This window comes from Salvelinus namaycush, chromosome 32, assembly GCF_016432855.1.
Source record: "Salvelinus namaycush isolate Seneca chromosome 32, SaNama_1.0, whole genome shotgun sequence".
NCBI classification, from domain to species: Eukaryota; Metazoa; Chordata; class Actinopteri; order Salmoniformes; family Salmonidae; genus Salvelinus; species Salvelinus namaycush.
The window spans coordinates 10,758,445-10,769,790 of NC_052338.1; the positions used below are offsets into that span (position 1 = coordinate 10,758,445).

Below are 11,346 nucleotides of genomic sequence, written 5' to 3' on the forward strand. Positions count from 1 at the left end.
ACAATTTAGTGGAAATCACGCTATGACGAATTTCACGGTGCTGTTTCTGCTGATGTGTTGTGTTCTATGTGTGCACTTTCTGTCTGTCGGAGTAGAGGCAAGATTACCGGACGTTCCGTCGTTGGAAACACGAGACTCACGCAAGCATAAACAGGTGAGTTTGGTTAGATATCCTGGCTATGATTTAAACAGCATAGTCATTTAATATAAGGCTAACTTTATTATATGAATCAATTCAGTCTAGTGAACATAATTGTTTAATGGTACTATGGACTATGATGATTAGGGCTTTGGTCTCGGCCCCAATATAGCCAAGTCATTTTCACTCTTCTATTCTAGTTGGGTGTCCCTGTCCATGATAGGGGACAGCTTCAGAGGGAAATATCTTCCTCCGTTTTGAGAAACAAGTTCAACCGCCTTCCTGGAGTATGTCAACGTCTACGCAGAAGGAGAATCACAGTTCTGGTACATTCTTGGCTAACTAACCTCCTTTTTTATGCTTCCTAGAGCTGCTTTTCTGTTGAGCTGATTTGTCAAAAATGCAGTTGGACAACTTATTTTTAGTAGTTGGCCCTGTTCCTAATTTTAGTATTTTATAAACCATGGGCCCAATCAAAACCCAGTTAGGATTACCAGCTTTGATTGAGTAGGGCCCCAAGTTACTCTAGTTAGCCTTCAGTTTGATTGTGGTACCAGTGCGACATCTAGTGGCTCCTTGGAAACCCCCACCAACTTCACGGTGCCCTTGTTTGGCATCGGTGCAATCTAGCACATACAAATCACCAATGGAATCAATTTTGTCATGTACTTTTCTTTCAGTGCAATTCCAACGTGGGCAAGTACTGTTCGGTCAAAGAAGGAGCTCAACATGGCCACATTTGCCGCTGTCCAAGAGCATCAAAGTGTAAATACTTCTTTCTGAGGAGTCTGTAGAGCTCAATCTAGATTGCCTTTGTCTGTTGTGCTGTTTGTCTCCCGTCAAACTGTTTTGACTACTAAATAAATGCATATTTTCAAGAGAAAAATATAATGAACACTTTCCCAGTACGTCACAAATTGTGTCTTTTGATACAAATACAGTAGTCCAAGTTGACTCTGGGAATCTTCTTTTTCATATTTTATGTTCAACTTGTATCTTACATCCCTGAAAAGTTTGCCTATTTAAGGTAACACTTACCACGCATCATTACACGTCATAACCATGTCATAACAGCCTGTCATAATAGGGTCGTAACACTGTCATAACACTGTTGTGACATATATTGCATTACTTTATGACTGGTTATGACACCAACATAAGTGTCAAATCCCACAAAAAAACCTAACACGGTAGTTACTTTATGGCTGGTTATGACACCTACATAAATTTCAAAACATACCATTACACCATAGCCTACTTGTCAACAGTATGTTTGTTATAACATTTTCTGAAATTTACCATATTAAATAATCATTGTAATTGCGCACACATTGATGTCAGACATGCACCTACCCCAATGCTCTGTTGCTGATGCTGGGATGAATGCAGGAGCAGATATCAGCAGGACAAGACACTTTTTTTGACTGATGATTGACATAAGGGCATGCACGTGAGAGGCCCATCTGGCTTACAGTGGTGTTAAGAATTTAAAAGTATTTTTACTTAAGTACCACCATGTAAGGTGTTTTTGTTTTTGGGGGGGGGGGGGATCTGGAAATTACTAGCTCTACTTTTACTCCACTACATTCCTAAAGAAAATATGTACTTTTTACTGCCATACATTTTACCTGACACCAAAAAGTAGTCATTACATTTTGAATACTCAGGCAGGAGAGACTTATGGTCCAATTCACACACCTATCAATATAACACAGCCTCTGATCTGGCGGACTCACGAAACACAAATACTACATTCGTAAATGGTCCGAGTGTTGAAATGTGCCTATCCGTCCGTAAAGGGAAAAAAAGGGAGGGGGAAAAACTGTGCCGTTCGCTTATGATGAGGAATCTGATGTATAGCATTTACTTTTAGTCAAGTATTTTCTTAGTCCAAGTAAAGTCACACAGGATGGTCAGAATGTTTCATGACAGTGTCATAAAGTTTATTATCTGCAAGTTATTTCAAATGGGGAAAAAACATGACTAAAGAATTCATTACAACAAGAGTTAAGAAACAAACTTTCAAACGAAAGAAATTCTGGGCGGGGTTAAGAAAAACATTTGCATAAATGTGGGTTGACACTTGTGTCATAACCAGCCATGCAATATGTCGCAACAGGCGTAAATGTATACGTCATGACCATATAACAGATTATATCAACTGTTATGACAGTGTCATGTCGCTGGGTGTCAAGTGTTACCCTATTTAATTACAACAAAAACCCAGATTAAGTGTTTTCCGATTCTCCATTTATTCTTGCAGAATTCAACTCTTTGAGAGTTGCTGAGGCTGGAAAACACGTCACATAATTCCTAAAAATACATTATCTACAGTTGAAATGTAAAACCATGATAAAAATCATAAAAATACTGGCAATCACTGAGCTCAGAGCCCAAGTTACTAGGAGCCTACTAGAGGAGTCAAAAAAAGTGAATCTCCATCAGTTTTTAAATGAATGAACACAGAAAGAAATATGTGCAGTGTGTCATTTGTGTGTATTGGATAACACTATACTCTATCAAAAAGTAGTCAAATGTCAGTGTCTGCGTTTAGAACCATGCCTGGAATCTCCAAACACACAATATTTTCACCTTTCACACCTAGTGATTATAGACTTTTGGCAGAACACCAATACTGAACCTTGGAAATATGAATCCCACGGAGGTGAAAAACAGCACTGCAGCATGAAACTCATACAACAGTACACTGCAACACTCATCCCACTATAAGACAGATTCTAGATCCACTTGAGTCACAGACCTAGTTATTAGGCCATGTTTCCAAGTCAGACAGGGCATTTGACACTAGATGAGATTATTGGTTCTCTCAGAGAACAGAAACATGTGCCAGAAACATCTCTGGCATTTGTCAGACAATTTTGTATAATCAACACAGGTTTCAATCCACTTTTTAAACCCCCCCCCCCCCAAACACAAAAAAATGTCAAAGAAATGCATGTGGCTTGAACTAATCCACCAGTTGTCTGCTACTTAGAATGCAGTCAGTTCCCGTTCATTACTTTGTCTAGATCAAAGTACTGCAAGTTTCCTGCGAGCCATTCCCTTTAGGGATATTCATTCCATTGACAAAACGCCAGACACTGTTCATCATTTGTGCTTTGGCGGGTTAAAGTTTCACTGTCAATCTTGAATTTATAAGCTTGTTACTGTCAGGCCTAATTACTTCAACAAACCCCCCCCCGAAAAAGGGAAACCGTTTTCCAGTAAGTCTGGCCCATTGGACATTACGTTCTCCAGACCCCCATGCTGTTGAAATGAAGCGGCTGTGGTAATTCTTAACAGTTTGAAATGTTGAGATGAGCCACCATGGTGAGTTCCACTAGTCTCTTCACTCTGTTGTACTGTGCTAGATGGACTCGATCTGCCTGCGGACTTTCTCAGAGGCAAGCCGGTCCAGCGAACGTTGCCTAGCAGCCACTATGAGTGCGAACAGTATGGTGAGGCCCAACATGGCTCCTTCAAACTTCCAGAAAAGGTGTTCCTCCATCAGGGTAGAGCGGCAGCTACGAGCAGAAGGGAAACAAGCGTATACATGATGGAAAGCTTGACAGAATCGTTTTTATCATATCAAATCTTTATTCAACCTTAAAAATCAGTCTGTGCAGTAGTCTAACATTTGAGTTTGTCTCCTGTAATCTGTTATGAAAAAGCACGTCATAGTGTTTTCTCAAGATCAGTTAACTATTTAGTCTGATTAATGACATCCAATTCACACAAGATGTGGGTACAACCTGTGAAATCAAGAGACAGCTCGGCATCACCAGATCACAATGAACAGTCAATAGAAGCTGACTCACCTCTTGTACTCGTCTTTATTAGACTTGGTGCAGTTGATCCTCTCCACGTATCCCGTCTGAATACATGCTGCCCACGACTTCTAGAGGGAGGACAGGATGGTTAAGGGCGCCTAGTCTACAAACTGTCAAAAATGATGTATCAGACACAGAAAACAATGTTTTCATGACAGTAATGTGTTGGTGGAAATGGTGGAAGGGAATTCAATGGGTGTACACTGGATATACAAGCCCAACAGAAAAGTTGGAGAGAGGGTTTGTGTTTTAGCTTGGAAGTGTCCTAAACCAGGTTACAATACTGTGTTTCTCTTTCACTGGGCTAGCTTAAACCTGCCTACTTTAAATCAGATAAGAGTATCCCAGTATTCTCTATAGCTTACAGTTAAAAGGGCTTGTTGCAGCTTGAAGTCCACTGTCATAAGCAAACACTTGGACTGTGAGGTAGCATAAAACACGACTACATTAATGGCATACATTGAATATACTGCATTCATCTTTAAAGGAAAGATATTCACATCTCCCAATAATAAACTGTATATTAACCAGAGAACTATTGGTGGAAGAAAGGAAACTTAAGGAGAAGTGTGGGGAGGGAGATGGACAAAGAGAGATCTCACCGACTGGAAAGTGTTGCACCGGGAACATTCCACTGCAACCACAAACTCCTCCATTTGCCAACAGGGGGTGGTTACCGGCCTGGCCACTAAAACACAGGCGAAACACAATGCCTTGAATCAGTATCTGAAAAAGACTGGGAATAGTTTTGACAAAAATAATGCTGAATGACATGACCAGTGACACACTTTTGTTTATACCCCTGACACGAGTGAAGTAAACTGGAGCTTCCATCAGCCCCACACACAAACATGTGCTTCTCTGTGAAATGTGTTGCTAACTTGCTATACGAACGATGTATGAGCAGTCACTGACATTTGTGTTTGCAGCACCACATCAATCCTGTACTCAAGTTCTCCAACTCATTCTTATCAAATACTGATAAAAAGTATAGCACCTGTGGTCTTCTCCTCACTCAGCAGAGTTGCACCAAACACTCTGAAAGAGACGGTAATGAGGGTTAAGCTCTGAAGCAATGCCGAGCATAAAGCATTATCAGCAAGTAGGATGCCACCAGTACACTCACCTGAGAGACACCAAAACCCAGAAGAGTGCATGCAAGGCCAGGATTCTGGGCCTCAAACACGACATGGGGATCCTGCAATCGCTCTCCATCCTCCCCATGCAGGTGCGTGTGGTGTGCGCCACAATCACAACCAAGGCCTGAAGCTTGACATAGTGGAATTATTCTCTATGGTCCAAAATGGCTGAAACCTGTTACACAATCAAACCAGTACCATAATAAGAGACTGAAACATTAGGCAATGGGTAATGCCCATGTTCAACAGCCAAACATAAATTTAGCCCATTTATAATTAGCAACCACTAAGATACTGTTTAACAGAGGTCAAAGAAGCTTATCTAGATGCCATTGTTAATCGCATTAACGTTACATATCCAATTGAAGCATGATGGTTTAAGTTCAACTGTGTTTTCCTCCCTAGCCTAGAGCTGGACATCATACGCTGTCTTCCAGTCATTTAAACTACTCCCCCCGACAGATACGCCGTAGGTTGACTGTGGACACCTACCTATGTGGGCAGGGTCTGCTGACTAGCTAAATATCTGTAACCGACTTCATGATGAAAACACTTGTCCAGACATTTCTCTCTGTCCACTCATCAGTGAATGAGACAACGCGGCAAGCCTTCCACCAGTCAACTGGACTTCAACCTTTATCTCATCTTTCCATTAGTAATATTAGGTCATTGCTGCCTAAACATATTAACAAAGCAGACAATGCGGGTCGCTTTTAGGGAGTGTAGTTGCTAACTAGCTAACGAACAGCTGGCAACAGTTCTAAATCAAAGTTATGGAACTTAACTAGCTAACGTTAACTGTTAGCTAGTTAAAGGTAACTTAAGTAATAGGTTAGTTTGATATCGTGCCACTAATCATTTGATAATAGCTACTATAGCAAGTAAAGTAGCACTATTATAACTTGGTTTAGGCACTAACAAGCAAGTTAGCTACATGACATACAAAGCAACATGATTAACAGCCGGCTATTTTGTTCCCAGTAGAGACGCTAGTCTCGTTAGCCTAGCGGGGGTTAAGGTTTACTAGCTAACGTTAACATAGCGAGAAGATGGCTAACGTTAGTAGCATAACTTAGTCACCAGAATCCATTCTGATTAGCATGCTGAAAGAATTGACCATACAAATGTAATGTTAGATATTATTCGTTGAAAAGCAAACCTTAACAGATGTCTCACAAAGACTTAGTGTGATTTTGTTGTTTTCGTTCAGTCCCTGAATAGCCGTTTAGTGGAGAAGTGCACATCCATTTTGAGTCATGTTGGAAGCGCTAATGAATACGTAACGGTACGTCATCAAATGCGTTGCATACTGGTTGCACCAGTGTCATTAGTGACAGCTCCCTCTAGCGCTTGTCTAGAACGCAAACTCTGGCAGACTTGTGACTTGTAAACAATCCTATGTGTTCAGGTTAAATACCGTGTGTCTAGGTCTGCTGATAGTGAAAGAACTGGAAACCAATTTAAATGCCAAATGATGTTGCTCTGAGTCTGGATAACTGAAATGACCAGGGGCCGGTCCGCCCAGGTCCACCATGCCCTATTTTGTCTATATTCTACCTGGCTCTGAGAATAGTGCATTGAACTGCTCACAATATACCGATAACACTGCAGCACTCCACCCCCTCCAATGAAAATCCTTATAATTAAAAAAATCGTAGCTCACTGGTCCCAGGTCCTCCCTATTGCCATATTTTTTTTCTCATATCATGTTGACCTACTACTTTATTTCACTTTTGTTCAAAAGTATATTTTGTGCTTATGTAGAATATGGTTCGTTAGTATCTAACCTGATATTTGTTAATGTCAGATCAAATCTATGCCTACTTAATTTCCAGTTGACTGTAGCCAATGCATGTCCCCAATACCTGATATATAGGTGGGTACAGGAGGGTATTGTGTCCCCAATACTGTTATTACAATATAGATACTGGTAGACCATGGCTGTGTCTATTCATAAACAATGGTAGATACACACTTCTATCATATATTATGATCAACACCATCATCCCGGCAACACTAGACCCACTCCAATTCGCATACCGCCCCAACAGATCCAAAGATGACGCAATCTCAATCGCACTCCACACTACCCTTTCCCAACTGGACAAAAGGAACACCTACAGTGACAAGAAAAAGTATGTTTACCCTTTGGAATTACCTGGATTTCTGCATAAACGGGTCATACAATTTTATCTGATCTACATCTAGGTCACAACAATAGACAAACACAGTCTGCTTAAACTAATAACACAAAAACAATTATACGTTTGGATGTCTTCATTGAACCCACCGTGTAAACATTCACAGTGCAGGGTGGGAAAAGTATGTGAACCCTTGGATTTAATAACTGGTTGACCCTCCTTTGGCAGCAATAACCTCAACCAAACGTTTTCTGTAGTTGCGGATCAGACCTGCACAACAGTCAGGAGACATTTTGCACCATTCCTCTTTACAAAACTGTTTCAGTTCAGCAATATTCTTGAGATGTCTGGTGTGAACTGCTCTCTTGAGGTCATGCCACAGCATCTCAATCGGGTTGAGGTCAGGACTCTGACTGGGCCACTCCAGAAGGCGTATTTTCTTCTTTTGAAGACATTCTGTTGTTGATTTACTTCTGTGTTTTGGGTCGTTGTCCTGTTGCATCACCCAACTTCTGTTGAGCTTCAATTGGCAGACAGATCGCCTTACATTGTCATGCAAAATGTCTTGATAAACTTGGGAATTTTTCAGTCAATGATAGCAAGCTGTCCAGGCAATGAGACAGCAAAGCAGCCCCAAACCATGACGCTCCCGCCACCATACTTTACAGTTGGGATGAGGTTTTGATGTTGGTGTGCTGTGCCTTTTTTTCTCCACACATAGTGTTGTGTGTTCCTTCTAAACAACTCAACTGTAGTTTAATCTGTCCACAGAATATTTTGCCAGTAGCGCTGTGGAACATCCAGGTGCACTTTTGCAAACTTCAGATGTGCAGCAATGTTTTTTTTGGACAGCAGTGGCTTCTTCCGTAGTGTCCTCCCATGAACACCATTCTTGTTTAGTGTTTTACGTATCGTAGACTTGTCAACAGGGATGTTAGCATGTTCCAGAGATTTCTGTAAGTCTTTAGCTGACACTGTAGGATTCTTCTTAACCTCATTGAGCATTCTGCGCTGTGCTCTTGCAGTCATCTTTGCAGGACGGCAACTCCTAGGGAGAGTAGCAACAGTGCTGAACTTTCTCCATTTCTAGACCATTTGTCTTACCATGGACTGATGAACATCAAGGCTTTTAGAGATACTTTTGTAACCCGTTCCAGCTTTATGCAAGTCAACAATTCTTAATCTTAGTTCTTGTGAGATCTCTTTTGTTTGAGGCATGTTTCACATCAGGCAATGCTTCTTGTGAATAGCAAGCTCAAATTTTGTGAGTATTTTTTATAGGGCAAGGCAGTTCTAACCAACATCTCCAATCTCATCTCATTGATTGGACTCCAGGTTAGCTGACTCCAATTAGCTTTTGAGAAGTTATTAGCCTAGGGGTTCACATACTTTTTCCAACCTACACTGTGAAAGTTTAAATGATTTATTCAATATAGATAAGAAAAATGTAATAATTTGTGTGTTATTAGTTTAAGCTGTGGCACACCAGGGGGTTGGGTCAAAACGTTTACACAGATCGGACACAGACAGAGTATGATTAGCTCAGTTTCAAAGATGTTTATTAAAATAGTAGTCCAAAAGAAAAGAATAGGTCTCCCCCAAGAGACCTTCTCAGGATACCGTCTTCTGGGTGCCGGGTCTTGCTGTATCCTGTGGGGATCAACTAACTCACTCACTCTCTCTCTCTCTCTCTCTCTCTCTCTCTCTCTCTCTCTCTCTCTCTCTCTCTCTCTCTCTCTCTCTCTCTCTCTCTCTCTCTCTCTCTCTCTCTCTCTCTCTCTCTCTCTCTCTCTCTCTCTCTCTCTCTCTCTCTCTCTCTCTCTCTCTCTCTCTCTCTCTCTCTCTCTCTCTCTCTCTCTCTCTCTCTCTCTCTCTCTCTCTCTCTCTCTCTCTCTCTCTCTCTCTCTCTCTCTCTCTCTCTCTCTCTCTCTCTCTCTCTCTCTCTCTCTCTCTCTCTCTCTCTCTCTCGTTCCCAACTATACAGGAGTCCTTTCCTCCCCCAGTCTCTCCCATGTGTGCTGCCCTTCTGGCAGCTTTATGGGACTTGTACAGCTGGTGAGCAATCAGCCCTTGATTACTCACCAGCCCCAATTAGTCCTGGCCGGGGAGCCCGTCGAGACCTGTCACATCCAGCAGATGTGTCTCCCCCTGGTGGCTGACCTGAGGTACGCCACAAAGCACACTATGTTTGTCTATTGTTGTGACTCAGAAATCCAGGTAATTCCAAAGGGTTCACATACTTTTTCTTGCCACTGTATGTGAGAATGCTGTTCATTGACTACAGTTCAGCATTCAACACCATAGCACCCACAAAGCTCATCACTAATCTAAGGACCCTGGGATTAAACACCTCCCTCTGCAACTGGATCCTGGACTTCCTGACGGGCCGCCCCCAGGTGGTAAGGGTAGACAACAACACATCTGCCACGCTGATCCTCAACACGGGGGCCCCTCAGGGCTGTGTGGTTAGTCCCCTCCTGTACTCCCTGTTCACCCACGACTGTGTGGCCAAGCATGACTCCAACACCATCATTAAGTTTGCTGACGACACAACGGTGGTAGGCCTGATCACCGACAATGATGAGGGAGGAAGTCAGAGACCTCGCTGTGTGGCGCCTGGACAACAACATCTCCCTCAATGTGAGCAAGACAAAGGAGCTGATCGTGGACTACAGGAAAGGGAGGGCCGAACACGCCCCCATTCACATCGACAGGGCTGTAGTGGAGGGGGTCAAGAGTTTCAAGTTCCTTGGTGTCCACATCACCAACAAACTATAATGGTCCAAACACACAAAGACAGCCGTGAAGAGGGCATGACAACGCCTTTACCCCCTCAGAAGACTAAAAAGATTCAGCATGGGTCCTCAGATCCTCAAACAGTTCTACAGCTGCACAATCGAGAGCATCCTGACCGGTTGCATCACCGCCAGGTATGGCAACTGCTCGGCATCCAACCGTAAGGCGCTACAGAGGGTAATGCGTACAGCCCAGTACATCGCTGGGGCCTAGCTTCCTGTCATCCAGGACCAGTATACTAGGCAGCGTCAGAGGAAGGCCCAAAAAATTGTCAAAGACTACAGTCACCCAAGTCATGGACTGTTCTCTCTGCTACCGCACGGCAAGCGGAACCAGAGCGCCAAAAGGCTCCTTAACAGCTTCTACCCTCAAGCCATAAGACTGCTACTTTATTTACTATACATATTCACTTTACCCCCACCTACATGTACAAATTACCTCGACTAACTTGAACCCCCGCACATTGACTCGGTACCGGTACCCTCTGTATATAGCCTCGTTATTGTTATTTTATTGTGGTACTTTTTTATTAAATTTGTACTTTAGTTTATGTAGTAAATAATTTCTTGACTCTATTTTCTTAAAACTGAATTGTTGGTTAAGGGCTTGTAAGTGAGCATTTCACTAAGGTCTACACCTGGTGTACTCGGCACATGTGGCAAATACAATTAGATTTTATTTTATTTGTTCTATGGTGAGCTTTATACAGTACCAGTAAAAAGTTTGGACACACCTACTCATTCAAGGGTTTTTCTTTATTTGTACTATTTTCTACATTGTAGAATAAAAGTGAAGACATCAAAACTATGAAATAACACATATGGAACCATATAGTAACCAAAAAACTGTTAAACATATCAAAATAGCTTTTAGATTTCAGATTCTTCAAAGTAGCCATGCTTTGCCTTGATGACAGCTTTGCACACTCTTGGCATTCTCTCAACAAGCTTCACCTGGAATGCTTTTCCAACAGTCTTGAAGGAGTTCCCACATACGCTGAGCAGTTGTTGGCTGCTTTTCCTTCACTCTGCGGTCCAACTCACCACAAACCATCTCAATTGGGTTGAGGTCGGGTGATTGTGGAGGCCAGGTCATCTGATGCAGCACTCCATCACTCTCCTTCTTGGTCAAATAGCCCTTACACAGCCTGGAGGTGTGTTGGGTCATTTTCTTATTGAAAAACAAATGATAGTCGCACTAGGTGCAAACCTGCAAATGAATGACCAACAGTGTAACGAGCAAAGCACCCCCACACCATCACACCTCCTCCTCCATGCATCATGGTGGGAACCACACATGCA

The 11,346-nt window shown here is 42.3% G+C and overlaps 2 protein-coding genes across 3 annotated transcripts; one reads left to right on the forward strand and one right to left on the reverse strand.

Annotated features, from left to right (window-relative positions):
- The first annotated feature begins 22 nt into the window (after positions 1 to 22).
- si:ch211-191i18.4 (uncharacterized protein LOC799350 homolog) lies at positions 23 to 933 on the forward strand. The gene is made up of 3 exons (XM_038971531.1): positions 23 to 154; positions 340 to 465; positions 820 to 933. Exons 1-3 carry the CDS (start codon positions 23 to 25, stop codon positions 931 to 933), a joined length of 372 nt encoding a protein of 123 aa, XP_038827459.1.
- A 1,125-nt stretch (positions 934 to 2,058) lies between these two features.
- Positions 2,059 to 6,375, reverse strand: LOC120026728 (protein JTB-like). 2 transcript variants are annotated; one of them, XM_038971440.1, is made up of 6 exons: positions 6,268 to 6,375; positions 5,096 to 5,283; positions 4,967 to 5,007; positions 4,572 to 4,657; positions 3,958 to 4,034; positions 2,059 to 3,663 (listed from the first exon to the last, which is right to left on the reverse strand). In XM_038971440.1, the coding sequence occupies exons 2-6, from the start codon at positions 5,191 to 5,193 to the stop codon at positions 3,507 to 3,509; spliced, it is 459 nt and encodes a 152-aa protein (XP_038827368.1). In that variant the 5' UTR covers positions 5,194 to 5,283; positions 6,268 to 6,375; the 3' UTR covers positions 2,059 to 3,506. The 2 variants fall into 2 exon arrangements, with proteins under 2 accessions (XP_038827368.1, XP_038827367.1); XM_038971439.1 differs by having other exon boundaries at positions 3,958 to 4,037.
- Positions 6,376 to 11,346: the final 4,971 nt, after the last annotated feature.